Below are 24573 nucleotides of genomic sequence, written 5' to 3'. Positions count from 1 at the left end.
TGCAATTTTGGAGCTTTCACAAGAGGATATGATTGCACATCTTTCTACTCAGCCATCTTAAATTGGAAGTCCAGACTTCGTGTTCTTAACTACAACATTAGATTGTCTTTCACAAAAAAAAAAAAAAAAGCACAACAGAAAATTTCCAGTGGCAAAGACTATTGTCTGGGATCAAGTCTTTAAGAATTTTTGTCGTTTGATTTAATTTTTTCTTTTACTCCCCTAATTCCACACATTCTCTAGAAGTTCCTTTGTCTGAGAACTTTATTCTGTCACAGAGGTATGAGGAAATGCAGGAGTGACAGCTAGATATCTTTCAATATCTATTTTCCCTTTTTTACTAGTAAGAAAACCCCTGTTAGTAAAATGTCTCATACAGTTTCTTTAAATGTCCTTAAAATAAGGGGGAGCACCCTTCTTTGTTCCTTCTTCCTTCCTGATAGTTGGAATTTGGAGTGATAGATATAGCTTGAACATCCATTTTGTACCCTGAGAAGGAGCCATGCACTGTAATGGAAGAACAAACTGGAAGATGTCTGGGTTCTAACGACATTGGGAAGTAGCATGCCACATAATTTATTTATACATTTTTAGGGGCAAATTTTTGTTGGTAAAAGCGAAAATAAACTTGTCTAATTTTAGCAACTGCTGTTCTGAATATTCCATCATTTTTGATTGAGGCTAACTCTTAAAAATGCCATATGTGAGGTGAGAATGGCAAGGGGAAGCCATTTGTATGTCTAACTCATTAGTCAAGAATTGTATTTTTTCATATACTTAACCCATGCCTCTAAATTCTCAAGCTACTTCACGAGCATACCACAGTTTTAAAAACACATTCATATCTATCATCTAATTTGATATTTTCAGCATCTATTAGTTGGCTAAGGCAGAGAATATGGTACCATTTTAGAGATAAGAAAATTAAACATTGAATAATGTAACATTTTCAATAAATACTAAGCTAATTCATGAGAAAGAGAGGGTGAAGCTCTACTCTTCTACACCAAATCCAGTGCATCTCCCTAGATTATAAACTTTTGAAAGATCTATCCATTGTTGGGGCTTCCCTGATAGCTCAGTTGGTGAAGAATCCTCCTGCAATGCAGGAGATCCTGGTTCTATTCCTGGGTCAGGAAGATCCCCTGGAGAAGGGATAGGCTCAGTTCATTTCAGTTCAGTTCAGTCGCTCAGTCGTGTCCGACTCTTTGTGACCCCATGAATCGCAGCACGCCAGGCCTCCCTGTCCATCACCAACTCCCGGTGTTCACTCAAAATCACATCCATCAAGTCAGTGATGCCATCCAGCCATCTCATCCTCTGTCGTCCCCTTCTCCTCCTGCCCCCAATCCCTCCCAGCATCAGAGTCTTTTCCAATGAGTCAATTCTTCACATGAAGTGGCCAAAGTACTGGAGTTTCAGCTTTAGCATCATTCCTTCCAAAGAAATCCCAGGGCTGATCTCCTTCAGAATGGACTGGTTGGATCTCCTTGCAGTCCAAGGGACTCTCAAGAGTCTTCTCCAACATCGCAGTTCAAAAGCATGAATTCTTCGGTGCTCAGCTTTCTTCACAGTCCAACTCTCACCACTCCAGTATTCTTGGGCTTCCCTTGTGGCTCAGCTGTTAAAGAATCTGCCTGCAATGTGGGAGACTTTTCTGTAGAATTGTGGGGTAGGAGACATTTGAGGGAGCTTCTGGATCCTGACTATTTTATTTACCATTCCAGCAAAAGGGTGAAGCATGGATGACATTAACAGGACTGAGGTTGGGAATGAGGAGACAGGAAGAAGAGAAAATAATTCATGGATTAAACGCCACTTCAACTATGAATGCTATATGACTTTCCTTAATGGCTGCTACAGCTGCAAGTGGGAAGCCCAACAGAAGAAAAAACCCAGACGTCCACTCTGCTGCTGTTCTTTGGTACAGAGCGATGGGAAGGAGATGGGCCATATTTTCTTAGATATGGGGGACGTGGGCCTTGAAAGAAGTGCTATAATTGTGTGTGTGTCTGTGTGTGTCTGCCTATGCAGACAGTCATGCATCATGTGTAATGGGTCAAAAATAGCTATTTATAAGGTGAAAGGTGATTAGAATTGGATAGGTAAAGAAAAGAAGGTGGCAAAAGAAGTGATATCAGAGGAGGAGTCAAAGCGCTTAGAATAAAGTGTATTTTTGGTAGAGAAGAGGATATGGATGGAGAAGTGACGGGAAATGAAGTTAGAGACAGAGGCGGGACAGACTGTGGTTTTAAGAATTTTATTTCTGCCACGTAGGGAGCTAAGAGTCCCTAAAGATTTTAAGACACCAAGGAGAACAGTAGTGTGTTCAGTAAAAAATGAACTTCCATTGTTGAATTTACACATATTAGGTGATAAATGGCAAGTGATCTGGTTGGAGAATATTTTAACCAGATTGTGTAGTAACTTTATGTCAAACTAAACTGAACTTTTTCCTGGAACAGTGTGGAGGCTTTTAACATTTTCAAATGAATGGCAACAGTGAAAATCAAAATAAGGAAATGGATTTATCCATCATTTATTGAATGTGTGCCATAGTGAATAAGACCACTAAGGCCTCTGGCTCTCCTGCGTGTCACAGGGATGAGTTAGGTAGTAAACAGTAATGAAGAAAGGTGGTTTCAGCTGGAGATAAGAGCTTTGAAGACAATGCATAGGAAAATATGTTAGGTAGATGGAAACACGGTTAGAGAAGACTACTTTGAAACAATGTCACATGAGCAGTCTCAAGTGAAGACCTTGGGACCAGCCATGTATATGTCTGGGGGCAAAAATATCTCAGCCTGAGGAACCAGGAAATGCAAATCTCTTGAAATGGGAACAGATTTGGTCATGTTTTAGAAACAAACAAAAAAAAACCATCATGAATGGAGTTCAGTAATGACATTAGTTTGTAGAGTGGGACGAGGTCAGGAGTGGGCAAGTCTTAATCATGTAGGACCTTAGGGCCATGGCAGGCAGTTTGAATGATTATTCTGATATAGTAGGAAGTTCTGGGAGAGTTGTAAGCAGGGGAGTCTTTATCTGATACATGTTTTTAAAAGGTCACACAGGTTTTATGTAGAGAGTGCATATAAACCTGAATCAAAACATGCTCTCTTCATCTTCCTACACACTGGAAGCAGTGGTTAAGTGCCTTAATGCTCGTAGTGTCTCTCACCTTTTCGGGGTATTCTTTCTGTTTCCCATTTTATTTCTTACCCTTAGTCTTCACAATAGCCACATAATTTATATAAGGCAGAGACTCTATACAGTTTTAATAGTTTGGATGCAGTATCCCAAGGAGGCAAGATTTCTCTTTCATATGGTACAGTAATGTTCCCAGGGCTTGACAACTCTGGCTTGGCTGAATTTGATATGGTTTCAGTTCATGGGGTAGTCTTCAAGAATCAGTTTGTTCACCTTCTCCATAAAAATACTCTCCATCTTGACTTTGGGCTCACATATCTGGATAGTGCCCCTGCCACCGCTTAGCTATGTGACCTTGAGTCAATTACCTTACCTCTCTGAGCTTTAGTTCTGCAAAATGAGGTTAACAATACCTAACTTATATGACTATATTGAGTAATAAAACAAATGAAAATCATTTGTGAAGTCCCTAACATTGTATTCATATAAAATGGATACTGAAAAAAAAAAAAAAAGGAGCTTGTTTATTCCCTAAATTCCTCCCTTCCCAAAAATGTGGGTAGATAAATGACTAAGTGAATTTGTGAATGAATATGTTACTCAACTAATGAACAAACATTTGATACTTGAAGAGATGGATAAATTCAACAGATGGTTGTTGAGACACTGTGATAAGATCAGATCAGATCAGTCGCTCAGTCGTGTCCGACTCTTTGCAACCCCATGAATCGCAGCACGCCAGGCCTCCCTGTCCATCACCAACTCCCGGAGTTCACCCAGACTCACGTCCATCGAGTTAGTGATGCCATCCAGCCATCTCATCCTCTGTTGTCCCCTTCTCCTCCTGCCCCCAATCCCTCCCAGCATCAGAGTCTTTTCCAATGAGTCAACTCTTCGCATGAGGTGGCCAAAATACTGGAGTTGCAGCTTTAGCATCATTCCTTCCAAAGAAATCCCAGGGCTGATCTCCTTCAGAATGGACTGGTTGGATCTCCACATTGGCAATATATAGAAGGGTAACAGAAGTTCCTTTTACTCAAAAAAGAAACAGATAACATCAGATACAAATCTATACAAAAATGATTCCAGTTCAGGGTAATGTTATAAATAGGCTTCTACAAAATTCCATAGGGGTAAAAGAATACAGTGTTCTCTCCAGCCTGGGGAGTGTAATGCTGCAGTGTAACTATGTAGACCTCTGGGGAGTATAAGCAGATGTTGCTGAGATACAATGGATAAATGGAGCTAAATGAGACTTCCTTCTTTCTCTTCCCAGAGAGAGCGAATATTTTACCCATGGCTGATTATGTCATTTTTCTTGTCTACAATTTTGCTGTTTACATGGGTGGAGACTTCAAATGAATACAATGGCTTTGACTGGTGAGTTTCACTTTTTTTAATTTTTCATTTGAGTAAGGCAATGGCAACCCACTCCAGTACTCTTGCCTGGAAAATCCCATGGACGGAAGAACCTGGTAGGCTGTAGTCCGTGGGGTCGCAAAGAGTCTGACACGACTGAGTGACTTCACTTTCACTTTTCACTTTCATGCATTGGAGAAGGAAATGGCAACCCACTCCAGTGTTCTTGCCTGAAAAATCCCAGGGATGGCAGAGCCTGGTGGGCTGCCGTCTATGGGGTCGCGCAGAGTTGGACACGACTGAAGCGGCTTAGCAGCAGCAAGGGTTCTTTGGTCTAATAGCCACATGGATGCTACTTCAGGCTGAAAAGATCTGGTGACATAAGAGGAAGAGTGGGAAAAAATTGGGTGTTCTACAGCTAGTGGATGGGAGGCACAACTCTGGGGAGGGGTATGGTTGCTCAGCACCCTCAGCTACTATACTTCCCTTCCACCTATGCTCCCTCTCACACTTAGACCAAATCTGCTCAGTGAGACGCTTTCTCTGTGCTTCCCATGCCCCCAGTCCTTCTATTCAGATGATTCCCTGATACCTTGGTCCTCAGCTTCTCTGTCTGGGTTACTGATACCTACACTGGTTGGTCTTCATGATCTCTGTCCATGAACCCTGATGTCTCTGCCTCACCTCCAGCCTCTGTTTCTTCCTTCTTTCCTTACTGGGCTTTCTAAGACTCTAGAGACAGAAACAGTGTCCCATCTCATCATCTTTTCTAGCCAGATTCCTGCTCTGAACTATTCCTAGCTCTTCCAGTTTCTCTAGCCTGACTGATATATTGTACCATTACTTGGTATTTGAGGGCAAAAGTGGTATCTTTTAGTATGAGGCTTTAAAAATGTAATACAGTTTACTTTTTTCTTTATATAAGTAAAATATGTTGTTTTAAATATTAAGAAATGCAGAAAAGTAGAAAATATTATCTTATTCTTCAGTGGCAATCACTTGGTGTACTTCTCAGTCTTTTTTCCTATGCTTATTTTTATATTATGCTTGTACCATATATGTAATTTTTCTTTTTTCCCCCATTTAAAATAGTTGTACACATTTTGACAAATTATTAAAACTCAATGAAAATCACTTTAAATGGTTTTAGAGTCTTTCATGACATGAAGATACTGTAGTGCACTTCCGTGCTCAGTCGCTTCAGTTGTGTCCAACTCTAGGCGACCCCATGGACTATGGCCCACCAGGCTCCTCTGTCCATGGGATTCTCCAGGCAAGAATACTGAAGTCCCCTGGAGGAAGAAATTCTCCAGGGGAACTTCCCAACCCATGTCTCTTGCATCTCCTGCATTGCAGGCAGATTCTTTACCTACTGAGCCAACTGGTAAGGAGGTAGTGCACTTACTTATTTTTTATTGTTAAGCATTATTAGTTTTTCTAGAATATGAGTGTAGAGAAATCTTTGTGTTCTGACTTAGAGTCTTACAGGAGATTCCCACAAGTGGCATTATTCAGTCAAGAAGAATAAAACACTAGTAAAATTCATTATTCCTATTACTAAAGTATTTCTCAAAAGGTAGTAGTTTCCATTCAAAATAAAGGTTTTGGCTTTCTATTTTAAACTTCCATTGACAGCATTGACTATTCTAATTTTGAATCATTTTTATTAATTTATAGAAGAAATTTATTTTTATTTAATTTAATTATTTACCAGGTATTGAAACTGATTTCTTTAGTAATTTATTTTCTTTTTGGTTTTCTTCCTTTATCTTGTGGGATTTAGTTTTCTCATTTATATGCATTCTTTATTTATTCATCAATTCTAAAGTTCTCCACAATATTGGAAATAAGAAATGTTTCACTTCTTTATAAAATTTTACCTAGTTTTAGAGAACTTTATATTGAGATGTAGTTGAAATACAATATTACATTTCTTTTCGGTATATATTATAGCATAATGATTTGCTATTTCTATATATTGTGGAATGATCACTGCAGTAAGTCTGGTTAAAATTCTACATCACACATAGTTTCAATTTTTGTGTGTGATGAGAATTTTTAAGAAATATTCTCTTAACAACTTCCAAATATACAATACTGTATTATTAACTATAATCACCATGCTATATGCATTTCATCCCCAGGACATGTTTATTCTGTAACTAGAAGTTTACACCTTTTTATCCATTTTCACCCATTTGTCCACCTCTCACCTCTCTCTGATAATCACCAATCTGTTCTCTGTGTCTATGAGTTTGGTTGGTTGGTTTTCATTTTTCATGTATGAATGAAGTCATATGGTATTTATTTCTTTCTCTGACTGATTTTACTTAGCATAATGCTGTCAGGGTCCATCCTTATTGTCATAAATGGCATTTTTCATTTTTTATATAGTTGAATGATAGTCTCCTGTATGTATATACCACATTTTTATTAAGTCATCAGTGGACACTAAGATTGTTTTCTTGTCTTGGCTATTGTAAATAGTAGACTTTTTTATAAGGGCCATTCTGGTTGGCATGAGGTGATACCTCATTGTAATTTTAACTTTCATTTCTCTAATAAATAGCAGTGTTGAACATCTTTTCATGTGCTTCTTGGCCATCTCTGTGTTTTCTTTGGAGAAATGTCTATTTAGGTCTTCTGCCCAATCTTTTATATTCCATTGCTTGTTTGCAGTTGAGATGCATGAGTTGTTTGTATATTTTGGAGATTAATCCCTTGTCAGTCACATAATTTACAAATATTTTCTCCCTTTCCGTGTGTTGTCTTTTCATTTTGTTAATAGTTTCCTTTGTTATGCAGATGCTTTTGAGTTTAAGTAGGTCCCATTTATTTATTTTTTCCCGTTACTCTAGGAGATGTATCAAAAAGGTATTGCTGCAATTTACGTGAAAGAGTGCTCTTCCTATGTTTTCCTCTAAGAATTTTATAATATCTATTCTTATGTTTGGGGCTTCCCTGGTGGCTCAGACGGTAAAGCGTCTGCCTGCAGTGCGGGAAACCTGGGTTCGATCCCTGGGTTGGGAAGATCCCCTGGAGAAGGAAATGGCAACCCACTCCAGTACTCTTGCCTGGAAAATTCCATGGACTGAGGAGCCTGGTGGGCTACAGTCCATGGGGTCACAAAGAGTCGGACACAACTGAGTGACTTAACTTTCACTTTCACTATTCTTACATTTAGAGTTTTAACCCATTGTTATTTTATTTTTGTGTATGATGTTAAAGAATGTTCTAATTTAATCCTTTTACAAGTAGCTGTCCAGTTTTCCCAGAACCATTTATCGAGGAGACTGTATTTTCTGCTTTGTGTATTCTTGCCTATTTCTTCATACATCAGTTGATCATAGGTGTTTTGAGTTTTGGGTTTCCCAGGTGATAATAGTGGTAAAGAACTTGTCCGTCAATGCGGGAGACCTAAGAGACGTAGGTTCAGTCCCTGGATTGGGAAGATCCTGTGGAGGAGGACACAGCAACCCAATCCAGTATTCTTGCCTGGAGGATCCCATGGACAGAGGTACCTGGCTGTCTACAGTCTATAGGGTCACAAAAAGAGTCAGACATGACTTAGCACATGTGAGTTTACTTCTGTTTTTCCATCCTGTTCTATTGATCTATATTTCTGTCTATGTGACAGTACCATACTTTGTGCCTGTACTATTTTGATTACTGTAACTTTGTGATACAGTATGAAGTCAGGGAGCCTGATTCCTCCAGCTCCATTTTTCTTTCCAATGTTTGGTTTGGTTACTCAGGGTCTTTTGTGTTTCCATACATGTTTTAATTTTTTTGTTGTTGTTGTTCTAGTTCTGTGAAAAATGGCATTCGTGTTTTCATATGGACTGTATTGAATCTATAGATTGCCTTGGATGGTATACTCATTTTGACAATATTGATTCTGCCCATCCAAGAACATGGTACATCTTTCCATCTTCAATTTCTTTCATCAGTGACTTATGGTTTTCAGAGTTCAGGTCTTTTGCCTCCTTAGGTAGATTTATTTATTCTTACATATTTTATTCTTTTTGATGTGATGGTAAATGGATTTGTTTCTTAAATTTCTCTTTCTGATTTTTTGTTGTTAATGTATAGGAATGTAATAGAGTTAATTTTGTATCCTGAAACTGTACCAAATTCATTAATGATCTCTAGTAGCTTTGTGGTAGCATCTTTAGGATACTCTACTTATAGTATCTTGTCATATGCAGTAACAGTTTTACTTCTTCTTTTTCAGGTTGAATTCATTTTATTTCTTTATCTTCTCTGAATGCCATGGCTAAGACTTTCAAAATTATGTTGACTAAAACTGATGAGATTGGACATTCTTGTCTTGTTCCTGATCTTAGAGGAAATGCTTTCACCTTTTCATTGTTGAATATGATGTTAACTGTGGGTTTGTCATACATAGCCTTTATTATATTGAGGTATATTCCACCTATGCCCACTTCCTGGAGAGTTTTTATCATATATAGCTACTGAATTTTTTTCAAAAGCTTTTCTGCATCTATTGAGATGATCTTATGGTTTTTTTTCTTTAACTTGTTGATGTGGTGTATCACACTGATTGATTTGTATATATTGAAGAATCCTTGCATCCCTGGGATAAATGCCACTTGATAATGATGTATGATCCTTTTAATCTGTTGTTGGTTTCAGTTTGCTAGAATATTGTTGAGGATTTTTGCATCTATATTCATCACAGTTATTGACCTATAATTTTCTTTTCTGTGATATCTTTGTCTGGTTTTTTTACCAGGGTGTTGGTGGCCTCATAGAATAAGTTTGGGAGTATTCCTGCTTCTGAAATTTCTTTGGAATAGTTTCATGAGGATAGATGTTAACTCTTCTCTAAACCTTTGATGGAATTTGCCCATGAAGCCATTTGGTCCTAGACTTTTTTTCTTGAAAGACCTTTGATCATACTTTCCATGTCAGTACATATGACTGGTCTGTTCATATTTTCTATCTCTTCCTGTTTCAGTCTTGGAAGGTTGTACCTTTCTAAGAATTTGTCCATTTCTTCCAAGTTGTCCATTTGGGGGACATATAATTGCTCATAGTAGTCTCTTATGATCCTGTGTATTCCTGTGGTGTCTGTTGTAACCTCTTATTTTTCATTTGTAATGTGAATGATTTGAGTCCTCTCCCATTTTTCTTGATGAGTCTAGCCAAATGTTTATAATTTCGTTTATCTTTTCAAGGAACCAGCTTCTAGTTTCATTGATCTTTGCTATTGTTTTTTTGTTGTTGTTGTTTCTATTTCATTTATTTCTATTCTGTTCTTTATGATTTCTTTACTTTTACTAATTTCAGGTTTTCTTGCTCTTTAGTTATTTTTTGTACAAGGTTAGGTTGTTTATTTGTGATTTTTCTTGTTTCCTAAGGTAAGATTGTATTGATGTACACTTTCCTGGTAGAATAGGTTTTGCTGCATCTCATAGGTTCTGGGTCATTATGTTTTCATTGCCATTTGTCTCTAGATTTTTTTTTTTTACTTCTTTAATTTCTTCAGTGCTCCATTGGTTGTTTAGTAGTATACTGTTTAGCCTCTAAGTGTTTTTGTTTTTTATACTTTTTTCATGTAGTTTACTTTTCATTTCATAGAGTTGTGCTTGGAAAGGATGCTTTATATGATTTCAGTTTTCTTAAGTTTACCAAGTCTTGCTTTGTGGCCCCAGCATGTGGTCAGTCATGGAGAATGTTCCATGTGTATTTGAGACAAATTTGTGTTCTGCTGCTTCTGGATGGAATGCTTTATAAATATCAGCTTCTCAGGTGGCACAGTGGTAAAGAATCTGCCTGCCAAAGCAAGAGACATAGGTTCAATCCCTGGGTAGGAAGATCCCCTGGAGTAGGAAATGGCAACTCACTCCAGTATTCTTGCCTGGAAAATTCCAGGGACAGAGGAGCCTAGTGGATTGCAGTCCATGGGCTCACAAAGACTTGAATACAACAGCACACACTTTATAAATATCAACTAAGTGTATCTGGTCTAATATGTTACATAAGGCTTGTGTTTGCTTATTGATCATCTGTCTGGATGATCTGTCCCTTGATATAACTGAGGTGTTAACATCCTCCACAATTATTGTGTTACCATCGATTTGCCCGTTTGTGGCCATTAATATTTGTCTTATATATTGGCATGCTCCTATGTTGGGTGCATATATAATTACAGTTGTTATAAGAGCTTCATCTTGGATTGATCCCTTGATCACTATGTAGTGTTCTTCTTTGTCCTTTGTAACAGTCTTTATGTTAAAATCTATTTTGCCTAATGTGAGTTTTGCTACTCCAATTTTCTTTTGATTTCCATTTTCATGAAATATTTTTTCTATACCCTCACTTTCAGTCTGAATGTGTTCCTAGATATGAAGCGGGTTTCTCATAGACAGCATGTATATGGGTCTTTTATGTATCCATTCAGCTAGTGTATGTCTTTTGATTGGAGCATTTAATACATTTATATTTAATTATTGATATGTATGCTTCTACTGCCATTTTCTTAATTGTTTTGGATTTGTTTTTCTAGGTCTTTTTTCTTTCCTTCCTCTTTTGTTCTATTTTCTTATGGTTTGATGACTAAGTTTGTAGTGTTGTGTTTGGATTCCTTTTGTGTGTGTGTGTGTGTGTGTGTACACATGCACACATCTAATTAGTTTTTGGTTGTGCTGTTTCCATGAGGTTTTGATACAGTTGTCTGTATATGTATAAGGTTGTCTAGTGGTGCTGAATTCTCTTAGCTTTTGCTTGACTATAAAACTTTTGATTTATCCATCGATTCTGAATGAGAGCCTTGCTGTCTAGAGTATTCTTGTTTGTAGGTTCTTCCTTTTCATCACTTTGAATTTATTGTGCCATTCCCTTCTGGCCTGCAGAGTTTCTGCTGAGCAGTCAACTAATAACATTCTGGGGATTCCCTTGTATGTAATTGGTTGCTTTTGCCTTGTTGCTTTTGATATTTTTTCTTTGTCTTTAATTTTTGTGAATTTGATTATTATGTGTCTTGTCATGCTCATCCTTGGGTTTATCCTGCCTGGGTTTCTGCATTTCCTGACTTTAGTGACTGTTTCCTTTCCCATGTTAGGGAAGTTTTCAACTATTATCTCTTCAAATAATTTTTCAAGTCCTTTCTGTCTCCTCCTTCTGGGACCCCTATCATGTGAATGTTGATGCATTTAATGTTGTCTCAGAGGTCTCTTAGACTGTCTTCATTTCTTTTCATTATTTTCTCTTCTGTTCCGCAACAGTGATTTCCACCACTGTGTCTTCCAGATCACTTATCCATTCTTTTGCCTCACTTATTTTGCTATTGATTCTTTCTACTGTATTTTTCATTTCAGCTATTGTTCATCTGTATGTGTGTGTTCTTTAGTTCTTGTTGGTCTTTATTAAACAGTTCTTACATCTTTTCAATCCTTGCCTCCATTCTTTTTCTATATCCTGGATCACCTTCACTGTCAGTATTCTTAACTCTCTTAATCCTTGCCTCTCTCCACTTCACTTAGTTGTTTTTCTGGAGTTTTATCTTGTTCTTCATCTGGGACATAATCCTCTGCTGTTTCAATTTTTTCTTGTTGTTTTGTGATTGTGGTTTCCATTCCAAAGGCTGCAGAATTGTAGTTCTTCTTGTTTCTTCTGTCTGCCCCTCTGATGGGTGATGCTATCTAAGAGGCTTGTGCAATTATAACTTTGTTTAAGAAATCAATTTATTAGCAGTTTTATCTCATAAACTACTTTAGACACAAAAAAAACCCAGAGATGTTTTTAAAGGATCCAGAGCTCTTACACAGAATATAGACATTAATATAGTGACTTGCTGTTATGTAAGAAAACATATATTTATATGGATAAAAAATCTGCCAAAATGGAAAGTATTAGCTATGTGAAAGCAGTGAACTTACAGATGACTTTTCCTCTTTTGACATTCCAGAATTTCCATATTTTTTTTACTGAGTACAAAGTTTTTGAGTATTCTAAATAGTATTCTAATTCTAATAGTATCTTAAATAGCTTTTAAAAGCCATACAACTCATATAGAACCCTGTTAAAGTACATAATTATCTTTAGAACAAAGTTAAAACTTCTCAAATAAATATCCCCAAAGGGTATCTATTCCCAAATTGCTTTTCTTTTCAGCCCCTGTTTTCTTATACCTCATCTAGTCCAGTCTTATCCCTTATCCTTGACACAGATGCTACTAATTTATGTATTTTAGGAATTGAAACATATTTTTGCAGGGTTGTTTTCCTAGGTGCAAGAATTTGGTTCTTTTGGTCCCTTGTCTTGCTGAGTGTCATTGGGATCCTGGCTGCCTACACAACAATGCTGGTGGTGAGTAATGTTTCCTATTTCTCCCACCCGCTTCTCGAATAGCCTCATGAGGTGTTCTTATCTATGGTATGGTTCCCAATTGGTGCTGGGAGCCCTCAGATCACTCTTAGCATAGTTTGGGTTTACATCAGCCCCTTGAATATTAGGGAGGAGGGATAGACTGCAGGGGGAAAGGCTTGTGCTGTTAGAAGGTATGTCTTTCTTCTTTGACCCTTTGAAAAAGAGGCAGGACATCCTTTTTCTCTTCCTCTGTTTCATGGCTTACTTTCTGGTTCACTCAGTATTGCCATTTTAGATGCTCACACCTTCACATGGCAGTACTTTTACACATTTAACTATTCATTTCATAGCGCATCTCCTGAGAATCAGTCTTTCTGGGCCTTACAAATTATCTAGTGTGTTACACCTGTTATACTGTGCAAGTGCTAGTCCCCTAGTCCAGGTGCAAAGTACATTTATTTTAGCAAGTATCTTTACACAGTAGAGACCCTGCCTGTTTCCTGACATAGTAATATCTGTAGTGTGAGAAATTCACACCAGACATAGCAGCATCATGTAGTATGAGAAACTGAGGGCAAGCAGTAGCGGAATCTGTAGAAGTGGAACATTTATGGGAGACTAACGTTTAGATTACTGGAGTTTTTCGGTACCCACTTACACATTGGACATATATATCTTTCTCTGATTTCATAATTTCTTGTCCCCACTGATTTCTATCTGATACTAAAAAACCCAACTCCCAAATCAGTTGACATTTGCATTAACTTTTCTTTCAGCAAAATATATTGATTATTGTATGAGCCATAAGTACTGAGGTTACAGAGATCAAAGACATGCAGTTTCTGTTTTTATTCAGGGCACTTCAAAGACAGAGGTATGAGAAATAAAGTTACAATAGTCCTTAATTCAATGAGTTTAGAATCTAGTAGGGAAGTAAGTACTAGACAAAAATAACCAACACAGACAGAGCATTATAATTGTCATTAGAAGGCCTAAATAAAGTTCAGCCTGGGTTCTAAGAAGGAAGAGGCAACTTTCAGTCAAGAGGATTAAGTGAAACTTCTTGGAGGAGGTGGCAGAGGAGTGGGATCTTGAAAGGATGTTGGATTTAGACACATGTTTATGGGAGTGCAAAAGAAAGTCCAGACCATGGCAACATCATGACAAAGTCAGTAAGACAGAGATATATGGAGTGTGACTAGATAAGAGAGAAGAATCAGTACTGTTAGCATGTAGGGGATAGTGAATAAAAATGGGGAATATGGTTAAAACAATAGACTTGTGATAGATTTTGTAAGGCCTGAAAAGTAGACTAAGATACTTGGTATAAATCGTATTCTAATTAGGATTATCATTTTGAAAGTCATTGTGTGAAGGGTGTCTGTAGATAGAAATTAGTTAGAAATTTTTCTATTTAATGAGAAAAATGCAGATGAATGATGTATTTGGGGCAAGAATCTGGCCATTGAATTGTACTACTCTCATACATGATCAAAATAAAACCAAGATGGACTTCCACTGTCCAATAAGCCATGTGTTTTTTAATAGGCTTCTCCTCTACCCTACCTGTTTTTGGATACAGTGGTAACAACAGAGGAGACCTAGATTCTGTTTCTGCTTTAAGTTATTTTGTAACCTTGACCAAGTCACATAACTCTTCTAAGCCTCAATGCCTTGGTTCTAATGAGAATTATCATAATATTTAATGATATTTTATAGGGCTTGGTAATGTACAAATAAATGGCCGGTGACTCAGTCAGTAAAGAATCAGCCTGCAATGCCGGAGACCCAAATTTGATCCCTGGGTTAGAAACATCCCCTGGAGAAGTAAATGGCAACCCACTTCAGTATTCTTGCTTGGAACATCCCATGGATAGAGGATACTGGTGGCTATAGTCCATGGGATCACAAGAGTTGTGCACAAATTAACAACTAAACCACCACCAAAGTACAAATAAAATCATATTCATAAAATTATTTTGATAAAAAGGTGAGTGCCTTATGCATTCAAACTCTCCTTAATAACCTAAGAATTGGAAGACTCCAGTTTTCAGTCTGTGTCTTCACACTGACTTGGTGATTACATAGATTCAAACCTAATTAAGGTTTGAATTAATTAGATTCAAACCTAATTAAGGTTTATTGACTAATACCAATGTTAACAGCAGTGGTTAACAGTTGTAACAATGGCACTGGTTTCTCAAAGAAGAGCTTTAAAAAAAAAAAAAACTATTTATTTATTTGGCTGTCTTTGGGTCTTGGTTGCATAGTTCAAGGTCTTTCACTGATGTGTATGGACTCTCTAGTTGTGGCGTATGGGCTAAGTTGCTCTTCTGCATGTGAGATCTTAGTTCCCCAGCCAGAGATCAAACCCTTGCATCACAAGGCAGATTCTTAACCACTGAACCACCAATAAAGTCCCAAAAAAGAACTTTTAAATGACCCTTGGAAGGGCTGGCCCATGACCTCTGTTCTCTTACTAGTGTTTCTACCTAACACCAGGAATAAGCTCCATCACACAGAAAAGAAAATTGGTAGAAACTCAGGAAGGATATAAATGTACTGATTGTTATAAAATCCCAGAGAAGATAGTAAATTCTCTCTGGATTGCCAGTGAAAGTTACAGCTAGGAAGTAACACGTGAACTGTGTCTGATGGGCCCATGCATGGGAAGGGAGAGCTTTTTAGGCAGAGGAACAGCATGGCAAACTCTTAGATGATGAAAAGGGAAGGTGTAGCAAAGAGTGAATGTAATGCCAGACTGTGAAAGGAATTTTGAGTTCAATTTTGTGTAGCATCTTGGTTTTTTTCTCTTTCTTTGTTTTTTTTTTCAGGTACTTGGATTTTTGCTGTGTTGGGAAAAAAATGAACTATACCTGCACTGGTATCATAAGGTAGGACATCTGAATCTTCATAGGAGACCTGAGACAAGGACTGAATGTGCCTCTTGGCACTAAGTGTTAAATACAGAGCTTCCCTTTCTTTGTCTCCCTTAGAAACAAGAGACCTGCTTACTGTTTCAACTGAAATCATTCAGTGTCTAACAGGTGGAACTGGCTTACTGACCAAGCTGAACCCAAACTTTATTTTTTCTCACTGCTGCTACTGCTACTACTAATTTGCTTCAGTCGTGTCCAACTCTGTGTGACCCCATAGACGGCAGCCCACCAGGCTCCCCCGTCCCTGGGATTCTCCAGGCAAGAAAACTGGAGTGGGTTGCCATTTCCTTCTCCATTTTTTTTTTCCTCACTACTCCATGTTAAACTCATTCTGTGATTCTGTTCTTCCCATTCCCATAAAATCCTGGGCAAACTCCATTATTTTCCCAGTCCTTCATAGTCACAGAACTTTCTTATTTCAGTCATTAAGAATTTTAGTTTATTGTAGTAGACCGAGCTTTCCTGAAGGCTCAGTGGAAAAGAATTCTGCAATGCAGGAGACACAGGAGATGCAGGTTCAATTTCTAGGTCAAGAAGAGCCCCTGGAGGAGGGCATGGAAACCCACTCCAATAATTCTTGCCTGAAGAATCCCCATGGACAGAAGAGCCTGCCAGACTACAGTCCATGGGGTCACAAAGAGTCAGACCCTGTTGTAACCTAAATGGGAAGGAAATCCAAAAAAGTGGGAATATGTGTATACATACAGCTGATTCCCTTTGCTGTACAATAGAAACTAATACAACATTGTAAAGCAACTATATTCTAATAAATTTTTTTAATAAATAAATTTAAAAATAAAATTTTACTAGCAGTAACAGAGGATCCATATCTGGTCGGAGGAAGCAGGTATCACTGACCCAACATCTGAAGACATGCATCTCATTTCCAACACTGCCTCCCTCATTTTGTTCTGCCATGGGCTTGAGCATCTCTAGCATAGCCCCTTGCTATTTATAGGCTTTCAGGTATGGCTTTGATACCATTCCTTGTATTTCCTCAAATCCAGGAACATGTCAAACTCTGAGTGGTCTCCTTAAATTTCCTTTTACTCAAAAGGAAAGAATGAGCTGAAAATACAAATTTAAGGGTTAGAATGAATGGAAATCAAAATCAAAAGATCATACAGAGAAACAGGAAATTGAAGAGTGAACATAATAGACCTTACTGAGATCCTGTGGGTTTTGGAGTTGGGACACCATGAGCAGTTAGTCACTACCAAGATAACCTATGGATTAAACCATTCTAATCACTATTCCAGGCTTGTGTCTATTATAGAAACCATGCTTACGTTGCCTCTGGCAGTGAGTGCTGCTACTTGGCCTCTTCCTAGCAGAATCTCATCATTGTCTTTGAACTCAGGGGACCAGTTTCAATGGCAGCACTTCTCACCTTTATCCAGGCATAAAGGATGGCCACTACAGTGCTTTTCAAGGATGCTGACACTTTCCTCACCAATGAGCTTTTCAGTGTCCTCTGAGACCTCCCACAGAGCATGATATAGAGTGGCTTAGCTCCGCATTCCAGTAAACTTTTCTCAATAAATCATTGGATTCTTTCTTCCATATTACACTAAGAAATTGCTGGTGTCCCAATTTTATAAAGCATGGGCTACTATTGAGCTGAAATTCCAATACTCTGGCCACCTGATGTGAAAAGCTGACTCATTTGAAAAGACCCTGATGCTGGGAAAGATTGAGGGCAGGAGGAGAAGGGGACGACAAGGGATGAGACGGTTGAATGGCATCACTGACTCAATGGACATGAGTTTGGGTAAACTCTGGAAGTTGGTGATGGACAGGGAGGCCTGGTGTGCTGCAGTTCATTGGGTAACAAAGAGTTGGACATGACTGAGTGACTGAACTGAACTGAACTATTGAGCCAAGGTTTCAGATACACAAACAGAACCACTCTGAGATGCATAATACCTGGATGCTGATACATTGACTTTAGAATCTCTGGTAAGTGCACATGTATCAATAAATTCAGCCTGGTTTAATATTACTTTATTTTCTCCTTGTCTAGCATCCTTAATATTACATTGTTTTTTCCTTGGCAAGCATCCTCAGAATCAATTCTGACACATATTCTACAGGATATATATATATATTTAACAAAGGATACATATATACAGGATATATACAGGATATATATTTAACAAAGCCATCATCTCTTCAGGTATTCTGTGATCTAATTCCAGTTACAAATGCGTAGCCAATGAGAAGTAGTGGAGCTGGTTGTTAGAGAAGTTGGAATACCTTTGGAAGATGACTAATTTGTGTGGACCTTTAAGCCCTTGGTCTTTAAGTCTTCTTGGCAAGGGAGTTTCTTTAGGGCTTGGAATTTCAGTGGGAAAGAGTAAACCTGGAAGGAAAGGGTTAGCAATCAGGCCTATAGTGTATTCCCTTCTACTTAAATGTGCTCAGAGAATAATGAATGACCTCAATTAAAACTCTTTATTTAAAAAAAAAATCTATATATAACTAATAACCCAACCTCCTAATAAACATACTAAAGATATTTATTAGCCAAAAGATAATGGAGAGTCCTTATCTATGGAAATTTCTAGGAGGATCTAAATAGGTGTATCTAGGTTGCTTACAATAAATAAACTTACCTGGAATTTATAGATTTGTAAGGTGGGAGGCATGGCTGGCTGAAGTTGTATAGTTAACAAAATATATTTTTTAAAAAATGATGCACCATAACCCAAAAGATTCCTTCTGTGAAGAAATGTTTCCACATACTTTACTCAAAACACACCTCACAGTTTGAGTCCCAGACCAGAATATATCATATTATAGGAAAGACCTTTTTATGAATAGCTACTTTTGACAGATCTCCAAGGGAAACTGTTTTATCTGTACCTTATAATTGCCTTAAATCATTAGTAAAGCTTGATGTTGAATAAAATCACAGAATTACATGTGATTCAGGTGAGTCTCATTTGTCTATTAAAGTTTGTATTGTGATGTATTTGGTTTGCTAATAAGTTATTTAAGATTTTAATATCTGCATAGATCCGTGTATAAGAGTTTGGACTGTCATTTTTGTTTCCTATAATGTCCTTGTTGAGTGTGAATATCAGTGGGTTTTTTTGTTTTTTTTGGCTTCAAGAAACAAGTTAGAGAAAATTCCCTCTTTATTCTTTGGAAGAGTTTTTTAAAGTTGAAATATTTCTTCCTTAAATATTTGAAAAATTAACCCTGAGGGCAGCAAGGCCTGGAGTTTCTTTTATAAGGTTTAATTACAGATTCAGTTACTTTCATAGATAAAGAATTATGGAGGAGTGGAAGCCAAGCACTGTCTAGAGGGCTACATACATATAGTAAACTATTTGAAGGGAAGCAGTTAAAGTTATGTATTCTTGGTCTCAATGTTCATTTCCTATGATTAAATATAGTTTTCTGGCCAGCAGGTTTTTTTCATCTGTTCACCAAATATTTATAGAAAGTTTATTATGTGTCAGACATTCAAAAGACAATAAATATATAATCATGAACATTATCCCTGATTTTGTGAAGCTTATAGTCTATTTGGGGAAAGCATACATTGAACAAAATATTGTTTACCTGAGATTGTATTGAGTCGTATTTTTAAAAAGCGAATATTTGTAATGGCTACTGTTGAAACTGAATGAGACATGCTAAGCAATGTTGAGGGCCAAGCTGACATGGAGATAATAAATCAGTAAAGGAATCAGACCACATAGCTGTGTAGGTTTGTTTTTTTTGTGTTTTTTTTTTTTCCTTTCTAACCATGGTGCACAAAAAAGACTTCACAGCAAAGAAGGTAGATTATTAGATCCATGGACTATTAAAGAATGGTTAGATTTAAAAAGATGAGGAAATTAGGTCCCTGAAACTGTGAGTACATGCATGGCAATCCACTCCAGTATTCTTGGCTGGAGAATCCCATGGACAGAGGAGACTGGCAGGCTACAGTCCATAGGGTTGCAAAGAGTCGGACGTGACTGAAGTGACTTATCACACACTCATGCACATTTCCCAAAGACAGTTCTGATCCGAGCTTAGTGTCTAGAAGTCAAAGTGAAAGTTGCTCAGTTGTGTCCAACTCTTTGTGACCCCATGGACTATACAGTCCATGGAATTCTCCAGGCCAGAATACTGGAATGGGTAGCCTTTTCCCTTCTCCAGAGGATCTTCCAAACCCAGGGATCGAACCAAGGTGTCCTGCGTTATGGGCAGATTCTTTACCAGCTGAGCCACAAGGGAAGACCAAGAAAAATGGATAGCCTGTCCCTTCTCCAGCAGATCTTCCCAACCCAGGAATCGAACCGGGGTCTCCTTCATTGCAGGCAGATTATTTAACAACTGAGCTATCAGGGAAGCCCCAAAGAAGTCAAGATATTCTTTTTATTTCCCTAGATCATGGTTCTGATAGTGATTCTGCTTTGCTCATTTTTGATGTGGATTTTATTAACTTTTTGGAGAGAGAGATGGCTCACCATTGGGCTGTCACTGCAGGTAAGCACCATCCTTAGTTGTAGCCCTGTCTGTCCAGATGTGTTCAGCCTGACTTTTGGCTTTCTCTCAGGTCTTTGCTCCCTACATACACCTGAGCAGCATATCTGCGATGGTTTTGCTTTCCTGGCCTGTGGCCTTCTACTTGATCCATTTGGAAGGAGAAGGTATGTCCTAAGGGTGGAACTTTCCCTGATTCTTCCAGCTCTGACTTTAGCTAGTGTACTTTACTCAGCCAGACAAGGTTGGTAGACAGCCAGCACTGTAGCTTTTTGAAATTCATTTAGCTTGTTACTCAGGCATGCTTCTTCTGGTCGAACTCACAACCCTACATGGCCTGTCACAGCATTTCTCTGATCAGACAGGCCCTCTTCTAAAAAGGGATTCTGCTTCTAGAAAAATAAGAATTTTCTCTCTGTTGTTACACATTGACTGGGAATAGATTGAAGTAGTTGTGGGGAGGGTAGAGGGAATTTTAGTTTTATTTGACCAGTGATGGTACAAGTCAGAGTTCTTTTAGTTTATATTCAAATATTACTATTTTCAACTCTAGAACCAAGTGCAGATATCCCCTGAACACATCTTAGTACTTCAAAACAGTCCCCAGTGAAATATCATGGAAACAAACAAGAGTCAAGAGCTGTATATGAAACTATTTTGAGAATGGAATTCTCTCTCAGCACCCTAACTGAGAAACAGGAGGACCTTCTTCTATGTCTTTTTTTTTTTACTGCTGGTTAAACAGGAAGTGCCTGCTTCCTGACTTGTGCAAGGATGCAGGAAAGAGAAAAACTCAATTGGTAGTGTTGTCATTGAGTGTACACGTGTGTATGTGTATGTGACCAGTGGATTTTAGGAAATGTTTCTGGGGGCAAGAACTTACAGGGGACAATAATGACTCTTTTGTTTTTCATTTCCTGAATTTTAGCTAGAATGAGAAGATACCAGAATACTAGTGAAAGAAGAAGAAACAAGTGGTGTACTATGCTCACAAAGTTGAGAGGTTAGAGCTGGCAGATCTAGATTTGAAAGCAACATAGGTGGTAATTTTTAAGTGTACAAATGGGTAAAATCCTCCAAGGTCTAAATAGTATGTGTTGGGGAGTGGCCAGTGATAACAGGTATTATGGTCAGGCTGTGTGTGTGTGTGTGTGTGTGTGTCTGTGTGTGTGTGTGTGTGTCTGTGTCTGTGTCTGTGTGTGTATTTAAGAGATGAATGAGGAGAAAGAGAGAAGTGTCTACTATTTACTGAGAACCTGTGATGAGTCAACCCTGGCATATTAATTACATGAGATAGATGTTAGTAGCAAAATAGTTCCATTTTTCAGAATGAGAAAAGTGAAGATCTGAAGAGGTTAAACAACATGTCTAAGGCACAAAATTAGAAAATAGTAGTCTCGCTTTGAACTTGGATTTCTTTAAACTAGTATCCCTTCTACTATCCCTCACTGCCTTCAGTACAGGGGCATTTTAGGCTGATCCTTAAGGGCTTGAGGACTTTCTCAGAACCAACCAAACTACTCCTCCTTCTGAGAAGTTATTCCTTAACATTCCCTCTCCTTCTACCTCCCATACAACTCATTCCCTTGTAAATTTGCATTTGCAATAATTTTGACTTAATAACACTTTTTATTTGAATAGTTCTTTACTTTCAAGTCACTGAAAGAATATGGGGATATGACAGAAACTGAGAGTAAATCAATGAGTCCATAGATTCAATGAACCCATGCACTAGGCGTTTACTGACTGTTGTTTTGGGGATAGTTATTTGCTTGGGATGGTTCTTTATTCCTCTTTTCTTTTTTGTCACTTTCTCCTTCCAACTTTTTCAGTTCTGCAAGTGGTTGTTGGATTGCCCTTCCTCCTTATCCTTTTATGTCTCTATGTGGTGCCATTTGGGACTTATTCTCCCTGTGTTCAGGAGAAAGATAAATTAGCACCCAAGCCGGACTTCTTTGGTCATAGAGGTGCACCCATGGTAGGTCTGAGCATGATGGATGTGGGTGAGTACAGATGTGCATGGGTGTGGGTGAGACAATGGCACATCAGATCCAGGAGCCCCTGGAGAAGTAAAGAGTTTGGCTTGAGATGACAGAAATAAGGAGTTAAATGTAAAGGTTGGACTTGAACCCAGGTCACCTAATTCTCAGTCTTTTTTTTTTTTTTATTGTACCCAATGACATTGCCTCAGATGAACCAAGTCCCCAAATCAGGTTCGGTAGAGTAGAATATAGGCAGATTCTTTGAAAAAAGAGCCAAGGGAGCCAAACTCTCCTTCCTAAAGTCTTGTCATTACTGGGTCCCCTCCCTACCGTACAAGGGATGTTGGCAGTAAAGACTGTGAGATTAAAGGCCTGATGTCCTTTTCTTACACAGCTGGGACCTGAGAATACCATAATGTCCTTTGAGAAAGCTGTTGAACAAGGGGCCCATGGACTGGAGAGTGATGTGCAAATAAGGTAGGAAAGAAGGGGCCGGGGTGGGAGGAGAAGAGACCAGTGCCATGGACGACTCCAGCCTGGCCCAGGCTGTAGAGAGGGCAAGCCCCTGGGAGTTTCTCCCATGTTCACATGGGACATCTGCCCATGACACACATACATGAACCACTTCTCCTTTACAAACCACACATCTGCAACCCCTACATGCTCATCACAGGCTCATAGATCACTCTGTGTAGTCTCCACACACAGCTCAAACTTGTACCCCCTACAAGCATGCTTATAACTCATTCCCATGCCCCACCTTAGCAACCTATTTAATTAACATTCCCTGGGTACCTATTATATTCCTACTATATCCTTCTTTTGAGTGCTGGGGAGAGGCAAATGAGTGAAATATAGTCCTGCCTAAGAGCTGTTCCCAGCCAGTGAAGGAGATAGGGCATGTTTACAAACAAACACAGTACAGGACCATGTGTGGTGAGGGCCGTCCAGAAAAGAGTAAGGCAAATGCAGTGGAGCCTCAGTGGAGGAGGGTGAGTCCCCCTCCTACTCTGTGGAAAATGATCTTTGTGCTCAGAACTGTATTTGTGTTGCACCTTGAAGGAAAAATAGTATTTTCCCAAACAGAGATGGGGAATCTGGGTAGAGGCAATAGCTTAGCCAAAGGCATCCCAATGAGAAATAACTAGTTTGTGGATCAGTACATGATAAAGCCAGGATTAGAACTAGATTTCCTGATCCCAGACTAGGGTTGACATTATCTAACAGTGGTGTTACTCAGCTGTTTCATGCAGGATATTTTAAGCAGAACTGAAACTGGATGTTCTTCTAGAGCTTCTGGGTTCATTGTGCAAGTGCCTAGAGGTCGTGGTCTAATGTGGTCATGATGCTGAGCCAATGAGCTCCTGGCACATTGTCTTTCTCTCTTATCTTACTTGTGACTTCAACTTCGGTGTAGATGACCCTTCCAACCCTTCAGTTTCTCTGTGTCTTGATGTCTTCATTTCCCATTACCACTTCCTCCACATACCTCCACCATCCACATTGATGGTCATAATCTAGACTTCATCACTAATAAATATTGCTTATCAGTCATAGTCTAGCCAGAACAGGAATACCACAGCAATAACTAGAACAGGAAAATCTAATATCAAGAATTACTAAGTAGTAAAATGGGGAAACAGTGGAAACAGTGAGAGACTTTATTTTGGGGGGCTCCAAAATCACTGCAGATGGTGATTGTAGCCATGAAATTAAAAGATGCTTACTCCTTGGAAGGAAAGTTATGACCAACCTAGACAGCATATTAAAAAGCAGAGTAAGCCAGAAAGAAAAACACCAATACAGTATACTAACGCATATATATGGAATTTAGAAAGATGGTAATGATAACCCTGTATACAAGACAGCAAAAGAGACACTGATGTATAGAATAGTCTTTTGGACTCTGTGGGAGAGGGAGAGGGTGGGATGATTTGGGAGAATGGCATTGAAATATATATAATATCATATATGAAACGAGTCACCAGTCCAGATTCGATGCACGATACTGGATGCTTGGGGCTGGTGCACTGGGACGACCCAGAGGGATGGTATGGGGAGGGAGGAGGGAGGAGGGTTCAGGATGGGGAACACATGTATGCCTGTGGCGGATTCATTTCGATATATGGCAGAACCAATACAATATTGTAAAGTTTAAAAATAAAATAAAAATAAAGAAAGAAAAAATAAATAAAAAGCAGAGACATTACTTTGTCAACAAAGGTCCATCTAGTCCAGGCTATGGTTTTTCCAGTGGTCATGTATGGATGTGAGAGTTGGACTGTGAAGAAAGCTGAGCACCGAAGAATTGATGCTTTTGAACCTGT

At 38.5% G+C, this 24573-nt stretch overlaps 1 protein-coding gene across 1 annotated transcript in view; it reads left to right on the top strand.

Annotated features, from left to right (window-relative positions):
- Positions 1-1837: 1837 nt before the first annotated feature.
- The window catches only part of LOC104982487 (glycerophosphodiester phosphodiesterase domain-containing protein 4-like), a 96011-nt gene continuing 73275 nt past the window's right edge, over positions 1838-24573 (top strand). The window contains exons 1-9 of the mRNA XM_010831880.1: positions 1838-1924; positions 4427-4530; positions 12750-12843; positions 15678-15737; positions 20169-20267; positions 20338-20431; positions 21193-21267; positions 22097-22242; positions 22641-22723. Of these exons, the coding sequence (XP_010830182.1) occupies positions 1838-1924; positions 4427-4530; positions 12750-12843; positions 15678-15737; positions 20169-20267; positions 20338-20431; positions 21193-21267; positions 22097-22242; positions 22641-22723 (842 nt within the window). The remainder of the gene's footprint in view (positions 1925-4426; positions 4531-12749; positions 12844-15677; positions 15738-20168; positions 20268-20337; positions 20432-21192; positions 21268-22096; positions 22243-22640; positions 22724-24573) is intronic.

Source organism: Bison bison, unplaced genomic scaffold (genome assembly GCF_000754665.1).
Source record: "Bison bison bison isolate TAMUID 2011002044 unplaced genomic scaffold, Bison_UMD1.0 scf7180017864531, whole genome shotgun sequence".
Lineage (NCBI taxonomy): Eukaryota > Metazoa > Chordata > Mammalia > Artiodactyla > Bovidae > Bison > Bison bison.
The sequence above is the reverse complement of the archived record's forward strand: the minus strand, read 5'-3'. Positions and strand labels throughout refer to the sequence as shown.